This window comes from Mastigoproctus giganteus, chromosome 9 (assembly GCF_048544385.1).
Source record: "Mastigoproctus giganteus isolate SK-2022 chromosome 9, ASM4854438v1, whole genome shotgun sequence".
Classification (NCBI taxonomy): domain Eukaryota; kingdom Metazoa; phylum Arthropoda; class Arachnida; order Uropygi; family Thelyphonidae; genus Mastigoproctus; species Mastigoproctus giganteus.
The window spans coordinates 202867194-202881849 of record NC_143583.1 but is presented as its reverse complement, the minus strand read 5'-3'; the positions used below and the strand labels follow the sequence as shown (position 1 = coordinate 202881849).

At 34.2% G+C, this 14656-nt stretch overlaps 1 protein-coding gene across 2 annotated transcripts in view; it reads left to right on the top strand.

The window, feature by feature from the left end:
* The window catches only part of LOC150081039 (extracellular signal-regulated kinase 2-like), a 102267-nt gene that overhangs the window by 26544 nt on the left and 61067 nt on the right, over positions 1-14656 (top strand). For both annotated transcript variants that reach the window (XM_090381925.1, XM_090381924.1), the window contains exon 4: positions 3668-3798. In XM_090381925.1, coding sequence (XP_090238051.1) covers positions 3668-3798 — 131 coding nt within the window. The remainder of the gene's footprint in view (positions 1-3667; positions 3799-14656) is intronic.

Sequence of the window (14656 nt, the reverse complement as noted above, 5' to 3'; positions counted from 1 at the left end):
CATTTATACAGTGCCAGATCCCTTATCCAGAATTATCCTCTATCCTTAGAACCAGAGCCCTTCTGGATTTTGGTCCTTAGCAAGCAAGGGAAATCACAACACATACAAAATAAATAATTTAAAATCTTATATTAAATTTTTCTTTATCTAGGAAGTGCTAAATCAATCAACTAAATAGCACAAATAAAAATTAAAATTGTTTATTTACAAAATAAAAATAAATACAATACATCCTAAAAATTAAGTGTAGATAAGTGTTATAATAAAATATACTAGAACCTCATTATAGAGGTTTGAACTTTTTCCCTATCAGATATCAGTACTTTTAATGGTGAACATTTTTTTAATGTATTTCAATATTTATTAACACATGCAATGCAACCTCTAATATAATGCAGGTGTCAGGGACATATTTTAACAGTTGCATTATAGCCTGAAATAAAAATTACCTAGTGTTTTCTAATTTTTAATATGAATATGCGATGTCCTAACCAAGCCTTTTTATTCAGCAGTTTCATTTCAGTAGCATGTGGGTTAATTTTCATATTTCAAGATCTTTCTTGGTAAGAGCACCCCTTTGTTCCGCTCACCAATATTGTTGCCCTTCTCTGTTCTTGTTCTAGCAGCTCTACATCCTTCCTAAAATGAGGCTTCCAGACCTGTATGCAGTACTCAAGATGTGGCCTGAACCATGGGCCTTATACAATGGGATAATCACATCAATATTCCTGCTAGCAAAATTCCTGTATATCATTGACAAAAGCCCATGAGCTGTCCTTGCAGCCTGCTCAGAGGACTTCTTATCTGACTGCACAATTATCCCAGGTCTTTTTCATTTTCTATTATTCTGGGTTACTGCTACCCATATGCAGTACTTTGCATTTGTCAGTGTTAAACTTCAGTTTCCATTTCTCAGCCCATTTGCCTAACTTTTCTAGATCCTTTGCAATATCATACTGTCATTAACCACCCTGCAATATGGATCTCACTCAGCTTTCATAAGTTGTCTTGACATTACACTACTTCCACACAGCATTTTCCTATTGAGATAGGGAAGTGCTCCTTTGAGTAGTTCCGTACTGAGGCAACTCATTCTGAAGGTGGCAGTGAACCAGGTAAGAGATACAGTCAGTTCTGCTGTAATGTGGTACGTGTGTTCCTAAAAATCTACACGTTCTGGTATTTTGCTCATTAAAAACAACAGGGCTTATGGGGAAAATGGGGATGGGGCAGAACACTAAAAAAAATGTCTGGTAAGTAAAACATTAAAAAAAGTTAAAACCCAATAAAATTTCTAACACAGGTTTGAACACCTTAAATTTCTAATAAATAAATAAATATTATAGTAAATATAGCACTTTACCTTGACAAGATATGAAGTTTGCTTGATTGATATTTCTGTTCACTGACATTTTCTTTTTTTTTGGATTGTAAAATTTAAAACAGTAAAAAAGGTAAGCAATCAATAACGATCAACACGGGATGCACAAATTGCACAAGTGAGACAAGTTTAGGAAGCTTAAAAAATAGGAATGAAGAGAAAATTCTGAAAATGTATTTGTTTTATATGATTGAAGATATCATGGAAGGGGAAACACATTTCACCATAATAACATAAAACCCAACAGAATTCCAGCTATCAGTATAATCACAAATGCTGTAAGATCAAGTTTACTATCCGTTTATAATTAGATTGCACTAATAGAAAAGTCTGATAAACTAACTGGGAACTGCAAATTGTTTTTATTGTTTTATGGTAGTGACCTCCAGAAATGACCTCTGCTCATGCTATCATCATCATCAGCCATTTTCAATCCACTGCAGGATGAAGGCCTCTCCAGCAACTTTCCAGTTCCTTCTGTTTTGTGCAATGGCCATACTACCCACAAACTCATGAATTTGTACTGTCCATCTCTAATGTTGTCTTCTCTGAGTTTTATTTTAGCTCCTCTTGGATACCATTCTGTAATTTTCTTAGTCCATCTGTCATCATGTCTTCAAGCTATGTGTCCTGCCCAAGACCATTTCTGTTCAAACAGAAAAATGGAAGCTCCTGAAAACACGAGTCGGCCTACAGTGTCACCTGTTATCTTGTGAATACAATGAATGGCAACAGTGTGTCTCTGACCAATACAACTACAGTAAATGGGAAATATAGCTCTCACACATTTGGCATTTTTTAAGCTTCATAAACTTGTATGTATTGCTGTGCAGGTCGCTACATTCAGCTTGGTGCCAGGTTTTGCGTTCATCTGGAGTTACTCGCAGACGAAATCTTGCATGAGCCAATGCGAAAATCATATACATGCATTGTTCCCTAATATATCAATTGCGTTGGAGCAAATTCGCATTGCTAAAATGCACATTATAGCAGAACTTGACTATATGTGCAATTTAAAATAGTGCAATATTGAGGCAACTTGTTATACTCTCTACTTCCAGAAAGTCTGGCTCCACCACACTTTCTGCAGCAGTGCATAATGAGATTGTTATATGTAGTTAATAGTAAATGAAAATAAAGGAAAAAGGTCAGATTTTTAATAAGTCATTATATATTATACATACAGTATAAATAGTTACCAGCAACTTAATATCATAAAATGCACAGTATTTTCTTTAAATTCACGTTGGCTCTTGGATTCTGGCTCCATCACTGATATTAGGATTCTCTAAGCGTGAACTAGGACATGTCACGCTACTTTTTCTCATTTTCGTGTTTATCTTAAGTTTTATATTTTAACAAATTAAAGGAATTTTTCAATCTCCCTCGATCCAGCCAGTGTCTGAGTAAAATTTTGAAACACAAATTCAGAAACTTACTTTTTGAAATGCTTAGAGCATGAGCAGCATATTTTTCACTGAATTTGTTTTCCTCTGTAATTGCTGTGCTTCAATATTAAAATATAGTCATAATGTTGTTTTTTTTTTCTAATTGTGTAACCTAAGTGTTTTACTTGCTCATATTGATTTTCATGTACTATCTTTCACAAACTTATAATGCTGTTGGTGAAAGTATTAGAATTTATTTATTTTTCTGATCTTTAACGTGACTACTTTAAAGTTACCAAAAGTTATACAGTGTTTTGGTAACTATATTATTGTGTGACTCTTCTAATTGATTTCCCAAAACAGTACTTTTGATATAAAATGAATAGCATATACACAGTCTTCTTTAATAATAATAATGAAACAAAACTTAGCTACTAGCAGCAAAGTATAGCATTTCATTGCCTCATGAAAATAGAATTCTCGTGGTGTCTTGCCTTCACTACAACAAAATGGGAAGCTTAGCTAAGCCAGTTTGTAGCAATAAATTTTGCACCAGGAGCAGAACCAGTGCACTTGTCTCCCAGTTACATTTACAAGAAAGTACACTTATGGAAAGTAAAACAATACTTGATGAATATTATAATTGATATCACTGATATTAATTATTGCATAATTAATAATACATTAATATTATTATCTGTATTCCAGTGGTATATATATTTTAATTTTAAATTTAACTGGTTTTGATGCACTTGTTGCAGGGGGATGTGTGCAGTATACAGTTAAGACGTTAAAGAATGCTGTTTTTTAAAACAAAGTCTCATTGTATAACAGTAGTTGTGTGCTCTTCTGTTTTTTAATTGACTTTTCTTTTATTTCCTAACATTTATTTTCTCAGATGCTGACTTGCATCATGCCATCAAGAAAGGAATTCCTAAACAAGAATGGAACATTCCTTATATTATCTACCAGCTTCTTTCTGCATTAGCATATCTTCATTCATCCAATGTGATTCATCGAGATCTCAAGGTTTGATTAGCTATACCTTTGATTGATTTCTTTATAACATTAAATATTCAACTGTCAATTAAATATTAAACTGTCATGTATATTAAAATTAGCGAAGACTTATATATATATAAACTCATCTCTTTGACCATAAAGTTGATCATGTGGTAAATATTAAAAGGTGAGATTAAAACTGAAATGAATAAAAATAAATTGCAAACTTGCTGTAAGATTTGTCATTAAAATTTTTTAAAAAAATTATGAATATTGTGAGAAGGTTATTACATGGGGGAATAGGTGAAAAGCTTAAAAACATTAGTGACATCCCGTTGAAAAGACTTAAGTGCACAAAATGTGCACGTGCATATATTTCTGCTTATATATACAAATACTTTTTTTAAAAAATTAAAGCACTTTTTCTATTTCTGCATCTTTACTACATGAAAACAGTAACAAATTTCCATTTCGGCATTTTTACTACATGAAAACAGTAACAAAATCATTCATTAACAACTCCTTTGTAACCATAGATGTTTACTTAACTTGTGGGAATAGACAGGCAATTAATCTTGAACATTAAACAAGCACAGACTTTGAAACTTTATAGCACAGTCAGTTCCCATGATACTTTTCATGCAAAAGAAAAATGTGTTATACAAACAGTAGGGCTGCACCTAACAGGTGCATGCATTTAATTACTCCGCAAAAAAAGTAAGGAAAAAATTCAGGAACTATTACAGCAAAAGTTTGAATATATTTAGGAAGCTAGAAATAATTCCAGATTTTTAATCATTAATTAAAGGGTAAAGCAAGAGCATTATTTTTGAAAGGCATCTGTTAGATGTCACACCACCACTGCCAGGTTAAGAAAGCAGTCTAGCACATATCAATGATCATTTGTCATTAAGAATCCATACAAAAATGAGGGCATTTGCTTTTTTGGCCAGCAAGATCTTATCTGCATAGATAATGCAATGGTCTTAATTCTCACAATAGAACAAACTCACTTTTGCAGTGATTTGCCCTGCTGTCACACTACGTTCAAACAGAAGGCCACATCAAGATCCATTAGAAAAAGATAGATGTATCTAGATCTTTTTCTAATACTTTTATTAAAACACACATATTTCCTTCTCTAACAGGCTTTGGAAAGTGCATCTCTCTGACTTTTCCATTTTATATTTTATAACTAACCATTTTTATAACTAACTAACTAACTATTATTATTATTATATTTAGCCGTGTGGTGCGAGAAAGCCTGAGGCTTTTGCTGCACCAGCCAAAAAAATAATAAAATTTTGCATTGCCCTGAGAGAGAGAGAGGTGGGGGGACATGAGTAAAAGTAGAAGGAATCACCAAGAAAGAGAAGAATGATGATGTCCAGCTCAGGACCCTAGGTGTGCCAAACCCATACTCACCAGATGTGAGCCCCTGGGGTAAAAACCATTACTAATTTATAACTAACCATTTTATAATTAACTTTTGTTGTTAAAGAATTTTCCCCACAGCATTTACCTATAATAATTTAACTGTTTTCGCATTTAATGTAAGTGCCTTTACAGATCATTAAATTTAGACCAATTTCATAAAACCTTTTGTATTCCAGCTGCTCAGGCTGTGAACTCTGGTTTCTCTTTTGTCCTTCCCTTTCCAGATAAAAGTCTCCTTGTATTCTATATGCTTGATGTTTCTCTTGTGAATTACTACTCATTATACATATATTGGATAACAAAGTTGTGCAATTATGTCATTTCCACTAACAAATATATATAAGCTATAGCAGATACCATGCAGAATCACTCAACAGTGGCAAATAATTCAAGGAAGCAAGCTTATACAGTGTCAGCCCAAAAAAAAAAAAAAAAAACCCACATCACATGTCCACCTACTCTAATAATTTTTCCTTAAATTTATTCAAAGTACCCACTTCCTCAATTTAAATTTATGCTCATGTGTGTGTTGTCTAAGTAAGCTTAGATTCCATCAACTTTAGATTACTCGATGCATTTAAAGCCTTAAACACCTCAATTAGATCTCCTTGCATGTGTCTAGTTTGCAATTTGCAGAACTGAAGTCCTCTCTGGTAAGAATACCTTTTGTTTCCTCTTGCTAATTTCATTGCTCTTCTCTGCACTTGTTCCAACCAATCACATCCTTCCTAAAATGAGGCTTCCAGACCTGTATGCAATACTCAAAATGCAGCCTAACCTTATGCAGAGGAATAATTATCTCTTTATTCCTGCTGACAAAATTACTGTTATATCATTGACAAAACCCAGTGAGATGCCAGTGAGCAGCCTGTCTACATTACTCAGAGAACTTTGTCTGATTGTACAATTGCCCCCTCACCCCTCCACATCATTTTCATTTTCCACTACTTTGAGTGTAATATTGCACAGTTGGTATGTTATTCTAGGATTACTGCTAACCATATGGATTACCTTGTATTTATCAATGTTAAACTTCATTTGCCACTTCTCAGCCAATCTGCCTAATTTTTCTAGATCTTGTGCTATGTTATGCTGAGCATACTCTGCTGTCATTAACCAATCTGTCAACCTTTGTATTATCTAGAAACTTAGATATTAAGCCTGATATACCTTCATCAGTATCATTAATAAATATTGAAAACAATACCACCGAACCCTGGAGATTCCACTAAATAACATTAGTCCAAGAAAAGCAGTGTCCATTGATAATCACTCTCTGCCTTTTCCCACTCAACTGTCCATTTATTCATGGCAGTAATTTGTCCCTAATCCTCTGCTGTTCCAATTTGTTAAATAGTCTTTCATGTGGAACAGTACTTACATATTTGTAAAATAATAAGAGGAGTTTACCTCAATATAGTAAGTAGAACACTTCCGTATGATACTCTCCAGAAATTAAAACGAAAAAATCGAAAACTTACATCAGAGTAAAAAATAAATAATTAAAAACCAATTTAACACAATTAAAAAGAATCTAACGAAAATATTAACGATTTTCCTTCCTGAAGCTGACAATGCTTTTCGACCATATGTCGTGATCACAGGAATGAAAATTACCGAATAGGGTTGAACCTGAAACTTAAATAGTGATTATTTGTCTTTGCGCATGTGTATAAAGGTCCACGCATCGGAGATCAAATATGGCCACCGAACATTAACAGAATTCTCATGTAATTTAATTTCTACAGTTTCTGCAATTAATAGTCGCATATAATTACGTTGAACATTAAGTATTTTGGCCTCGTTAAATAAAAAAGTATGTTTTTCGTTAATGGCATGAAAAGCTAATTCTGACGCTGCTGAACGAGAAGCACGAACTGAGGCTTCATGTTTATTTACACAAATATTCAGAGAAAATCGCGTTGAACCTTGGTAAGACAAGTTGCAATCGCCGTAAGAAATGTTGTATACCAGATCATTAATTTGTGTTGCAAGTGCGGAAAGAACCAAGCAGTTGTTCAGTATAGTGTGTAATTTCCGTATTGGCCTGGCCACAATTTTAAATTCGGTATCTTTAAAGAATCTATTAAGCTGTTTGTGCCACTGTTCAACGTATGGGACAGAAATAAAGTATTTTTTGATATTACTGTTGTTGGTTGGTGTAGTATTTTGTATCCTATCCTTAGCCTGTACCCTAATTCGGTTTATTGTGGCAAGGGTTTAACCCCTGTTTAAGAACCTGCTAGTTAATGTTTGTATTTCTGAGCCCAAAGCAGATTCCGTCGTTGAATATTTATAGGCATTTAGAAATTGATTAAAGATATAATCGATCTTTTGTAGGTGAATGGGTGATAGCTATCATAATGTAAAAGCATACCGGTGTTTGTAGGTTTTCGATAGATGCTAAATTGGATTTTATTCGAGTCCCGAGTAAGCGTGAAATTTAGAAAGTTTAATGACTTTGTATCCATATCCTCCCTTTCCAATGTAAATTTCAGTCTAGAATGAATATTATTAAACAAATGTAAAATGTCTTGGATAGTACTATCAGTTTTAACTAGAACATTGTCTAAATACCTCCCATAGTATGTGATACGGAGTCAAAAAGGTGTCAAGTGTATATGCTCAATTGTTGAGAGATCGATCGATGACATTAAGCCACTCAGGCTCAAACCCATTGGTAATCCAAAAATTTGTTTGTACACCTTGTCTCGAAAGGTGATATAGTTGGCCTCAACTAACAGTTTAATGAAGTGAAAAATTTCCTTAATAGGTAGCTTCGTATAATTAATCGGAATCGAGTTTTTATTTAACATATCCCAAATAATATCTAATGTGTATTCAACGTTTACATTCGTATATAATGAGGTAACATCTAGTGAGAATAAATTGTCATTGTCGCCAAGTCTACAGTCTTTAAGATTATTAAATAATGCATTGTAGTTCTTAATCTCAAATTGTATTACCTGTCTAAAGGGTTTTATAATGCTATATACACGTGTGGCTAAGAATCAAAATGCCAAGTTCCTGTAGGAAACAATAGGTCGAATAGGAAATCCAGTCTTGTGTAATTTTACATGACCGAAAAGTGCAGGAATATTGTATGTTCTGGCCTTCAATTCCTTTAACTGGGCCATAGTAATGTAGTCGTTTTTTCAATACGTGGTTAACATTTTATTGTATTGATTAACCAAATTGGTAAACAGTGCCGCGTCTACTTTAAGATAAGTGAAGGTATCTGAAACAACTGAATCTAACTTATTAATATAATCAGGTTTATCTAGTATTACCACTGTATCCACTTACCTCCACTTATCTTGAAGTAGACCCAGCACTGTTTACCAATTTAGTCAATCAATACAATAAAACGTTAACCACGTATTGAAAAAACGACTACATTACTATGGCCCAGTTAAAGGAATTGAAGGCCAGAACATACAATATTCCTGCACTTTTCGGTCAGGTAAAATTACACAAGACTGGATTTCCTATTCAACCTATTGTTTCCTACAGGAATTCGGCATTTCCATCCTTAGCCACACATGTATATAGCATTATAAAACCCTTTAGAGAGGTAATACAATTTGGGATTAAGAACTACGATACATTATTTAATAATCTTAAAGACTATAGACTTGGCGACAATGACAATTCTCACTAGACGTTACCTCGTTATGTACGAATGTAAACGTTGAATACACATTAGATATTATTTGGGATGTGTTAAAGGAAAACACGATACCGATTAATTATACGAAGTTACCTATTAAAGAAATTTTTCACTTAATTAAACTGTTAGTTGAGGCCAACTATATCACCTTTCGAGACAAGGTGTACAAACAAATTTTTGGATTACCAATGGGTTTGAGCCTGAGCAGCTTAATGTCAGAGATCTATCTCTCAACGATTGAGCATATACATTTGACACCTTTTCGACCCTGTATTACATACTATGGGAGGTATTTAGACGATGTTCTAGTTTATTACTGATAGTAATACTATCCAAGACATTTTACATTCGTTTAATAATATTCATTCTAGACTCAAATTTACATTGAAAAGGGAGGATACAAAGTCATTAAACTTTCTAAATTTCACGCTTACTCGGGACTCAAATAAAATCCAATTTAACATCTATCGAAAACCTACAAACACCGGTATGCTTCAACATTATAATAGCTATCACCTGTTCACCTACAGAAGATCAATTATCTTTAATCAATTTCTAAATGCCTATAAATATTCAACGACGGAATCTACTTTTGGCTCAGAAATACAAATATTAACTAGCAGGTTCTTAAACAGGGGTTATCCCCTTGCCACAATAAACCGAATTAGGGTACAGGCTAAGGATAGGATACAAAATACTACTCCAACCAACAACAGTAATATCAAAAAATACTTTATTTCTGTCCCATATGTTGAACAGTGGCACAAACAGCTTAATAGATTCTTTAAAGATACCGAATTTAAAATTGTGGCCAGGCCAATACGGAAATTACACACTATACCGAACAACTGCTCGGTTCTTGCAGTGATTGCGACTCATCTTACCAAGGTTCGACGCGATTTTCTCTGAAGATTCGTGTAAATCAACATGAAGCCTCAGTTCGTGCTTCTCGTTCAGCAGCGTCAGAATTAGCCTTTCATGCCATTAACGAAAAACATACTTTTTTTATTTAACGAGGCCAAAATACTTAATGTTCAACATAATTATATGCGACTATTAATTGCAGAAACCATAGAAATTAAATTACAAGAGAATTCTATTAATGTTCGGCGGCCATATTTGATCTCCGATGCGTGGACCTTTACTTGCATGCGCGAAGACAAATAATCACTATTTAAGTTTCAAGTTCAACCCTATTCGGTAATTTTCATTCCTGTGATCACGACATATGGTCGAAAAGCGTTGTCAGCTTCAGGAAGGAAAATCATTTTGAATATTTTCGTTAGATTCTTTTTAATTTTTAATTGTGTTAAATTGGTTTTTAATTATTTATTTTTTACTCTAATGTAAGTTTTCGATTTTTTTCATTTTAATTTCTGGAGAGTATCATATGGAAGTGTTCTACGTACTATATTGAGGTAAACCCTCTTATTATTTTACAAATACTGTATTAATATCAATGTAGAATGTATTGAGTATTACAGCTCTGATTCACACTATCTAGTACTTACATATGTATGTAAAAATATTAATACATAACAGTGTGGGACACTATGGGCTCCTGTATTTAAAAAAATGACTCCAGCCTGGACATTCTTATGCAGAATTTATCTGTAGCACTTAAATGAGTAGTTGCAGCCTTGCTTCATAGCACTTACTTGTGTAAAACATTGTCGTGTTCCTACAACAGATTTGTACCCTGATTGTGGAGTGAACGTGACTCTTCGATGACTTTCTTAGTCAGAATCCCCACTGGAACCAGACTCGGGCTCTGTTTTCTGAAAAGCAATATATACTAACTTCTGCAGTTTATTTTGATAAGGACTCACCATGAGAGGTCGCAACTCCTCCTCGTCAGCTACACAGACTATATCGATCCCTGCTACCCTCTCTGATGCATTATTTTCAGTAGCACTGTGTAGTTCATCTTCAAAATCAGGAGGTCCCATATGACTCATGAATACACTTACTATCAGGCACCCTTATACAAGATTGGGGAGACCTCATCAGTGTTGCAGATTGCCTTCATTCTGCTGGAAATTTTTCTAGCAGACACATTATGCTTTGGTTATCCATTGGTTATAGATAAGTTCCTAAAATAATTTTGAGATGGCACAAGAATAACCTCTCAACATGTAAACTTAACAACAACCAAGAAATGATGGTGGAGAATCAGTACAAAACAAGTATACACAGTGTTCATACCTAGTTCTGTGAGATTGGCCCCTCCCTTCCCAGTATCCTCTCTGTGGCTCCCTGCCAGGTATTTTTTCTTTAATTTTTTGAAATATAAACTGCATAAAGCAAATTTGCATTGGATGGGGGTGTGCTAATCAGGGATTACTCACATAATAAAGATTGAGAGTAGGTTAGTGACGACCAGTCCATATGTTGTGACATGAGATGGAAGGCGATAATATTTTTTTGGTTGTGGAAAGTTCATGCAATACATTAGGTAGACAAAGATGGGCAATGTGCAAGGCTGAAGAGGAGTTTGTTGCCGATGTGCCAAAGAGAACTGCATTGTTGAGGTGATATAACAATTCAGACAGTTCATCTGGCAGAATTGGAATTCATTTTCTTTTTTGTTTGTTTTTTTAAGATGTTATTATGCTGCAAAATGGATATACAGTTAAAGAACTGAATTCAAATAATAAAATCCTGTTTTTTTTTTTTTTTTTTTATGACCAGCAGTATTTAAACTGTAATGGTATTAATCTTCTGTGACAGTGTAGTTTTGCCACCCATTAGGGATATATTCCATTAGGAATCCATTAGGACTCCTTCAAATTCCATTAGGATCTGGAGGAATTCTTAAAATCCTCTTCATAACACACAGTGTAATGTGGTTATAATAACAACAACAGAACATACTTTTCCATAGCCATGAGTTGCCTTGGTATTTATCTTCAAACAAATAGCATCATGAACAAATTAATTTCTCATTTATTTAAAAGACGAGATACCCTGTTATATTATAATAGCTTGTTTCAGGATTTTACTGATCCCTCACCAGATATTGGTCACGTGAACTTTAGCTAGTTTGCAGGACAAAAGTGCCAGGAAAGGTGGTGTAACTTATTTTGAATTTTACACAAACAGAAAATTGTAATAAGAGAAGAAATTGATCCTACCTTTCATCATTTTTAAAAGGCCAAAATAGCATTATCTTTTATTATATCAAAGTTACGAATTCATTTAGTTTGGACTATAGTTATGCACTAAGTTAGCAAATTTTATTAGTGATTAGACCTGGTTGTTTATACCCAAGCGGTTTTGAGTATAAAGTATCAGTCTGTATGGAAGTACCATCATCTTCATAGTTAATTCCTAAGCCTGGAACTTTATGCATTATGTCCAGCAGAGTATCCTACCAGTAACTTTGATTGCTTCGATTTCATACAGCAGCCTTCCATGAGGAATAGTGTAAAGTCAAAATTGTTACCTGTATCCCATTGTTTAATGACAGTAATCCACCAGATTGGTCAAGCTTGGTTTCCATCTTAACAGAACCATATTGAAGTCTGTTTGAGATACCATTCTAATTGAGATGGTCCTGAATGTCAGTAAGAATTTTTGTTTTTTAATTGTTCAGGTAGCTATTATAACATTATAGGTTGCATAAATGGACTATCTCAAGATTAGTTACTGAAATAGTGAAGTGTGGTATCCTGAGGAAATATCAGTTCTCATATATCAACCACTTGCCTTCAATAATTACATTTATTACAATTATTAGTAGCTATGGAATTTGTGTAAAATATATATATATTGTATATAGATAAATTTCGTTCTTCCTTCTCCCTCCTCCCCCCCCCCACCCATAGACAGTTTCTGGAATGTTTTCCGACCTGGGTAAGTAGCCCAGTCGCATTTCTAATTTCTAGAACTTCACCTTCAATGTTCTTAATGATGAGAAAATCTGTTGTTAGAAATTATTTCTACTTCTATCAAAACGACATGGCTCATAAACTGCCAATACGCCTTAAAACACAAACCAGCCAATCAGACATCAAAATCATTGCTGATTTTTGCCTTAGTTTCAGCTTCTGTACTCGTTATTTCTTGCTTAGCAATTAGCCTTGGTAATGAAAAATTATTCAGCTAATAGGATTTTTAACCACATACAACCAATTTCCTTATTAACATAACTGTAACATCCAGGGTCATCACTAGCACAGTTGGGAAGTTATGCTCCAGAAATACCCAAGTACGAGCTTTATATTCTTCATCCACCTACTTTTAACTCTCTGTTGACTATTTCCACACCAGACTCCCGAAGTTAACTGGGGCCCTAAGTTTTATACTTCTATTCTAAAATCATTACTTAATTTCACCTTCGTTTATTAAAATTGTAAGGCATGGTAATGCCTTACAATTTTAAATGGCAAACTTTTGTAGACAAAATGAATAAGTAATATATATATATATATATATATATATATATCATCATCAGCCATTTTCAATCCACTGCAGGATGAAGGCCTCTCCAGCAACTTTCCAGTTCCTTCTGTTTTGAGCACTTGGCCATCCATATACTACTCAAAAACTCATGAATTTCATCTATCCATCTCCGCCTTTGTCTTCCAGGTTTTCTTCTAGCTCCTCTTGGGTACCCTTCTGTTATTTTCTTAGTCCATCTGTCATCATGTCTTCGAGCTATGTGTCCTGCCCAAGACCATTTTAGTTCTTTAGTTTTGATAAGAATGTCCTTTACTTGAGTTTGCTGCCTAATCCATGTGTTTCTCTTCTTATCTAACAGTCTGATTCCCAATATAATTCGTTCCATTCTTCGCTGTGTAGTTCTTAGCTTCTCTTCCATTCTTTTGGTGAGTGCCTAAGTTTCACTTCCATAAGTCATGGTGGGGAGTATACATTGGTTCATTATTTTACGTTTCAGACAAACTGGGATATTGCTCTTCAGTATGTGACTATATTTCCTGAATGTTATCCATCCAAAATTTATTCTTCTCTTGACTTCTAGCCATTTATCATTATTACAGCTAATAACTTGTCCCAGATAAGTATATGACTCCACCTTTTCAATTACTGCTCCATCAATCATTATTTCCCTTTCTGTGGCATACTTGTTCATCATTACTTTTGTTTTAGCCATATTCATCTTTAGTCCAAAATCCTTACTAACTCTGCATAACTGATTAAGGTTTTCCTCTAATTCTTTGGGCTCGTGGCTTATGACCACAATGTCATCTGCAAATCGTAAATGGTTTAGGTACTCTCCATTCACATTGACTCCTTTCTGCGACCAGTCTAATCTTCTGAAAGCTTCCTCAAGGGCAGCAGTAAACAGCTTCGGAGATATTGGGTCTCCTTGTCGAACTCCTTTCTCGATTTTAAATTTGCTACTGTTTTTGTCTAGTCTAATAAACGATGTAGCACTCTCATATATTTTCTTCAAAATCATAATATATGGAGTATGTATGCCTTGTCTTTCCAATGCCCGAAACATTGCCTTATGCTTGTATGGAGTCAAATGCCTTTTCATAATCCACAAATGCCAGGCATAATGGTGTTTTATATTCATTTGCTTTCTCCATTAGCTGTGATATTATGTGAAGGTGATCCATAGTTGAGAATCCTGTCCTAAAGCCAGCTTGCTCTTTCGGTTGATTCTCATCAAGTATTCTTTCTAATCTGTTAGTAATGACCCTTGTGAACAACTTGTAGATATGGGATAACAAGCTAATTGGTCTATAATTTCCAATTTCTGATTTATCTCCTTTCTTATGCAGCAAAACTATGATTGCATTATTCCAC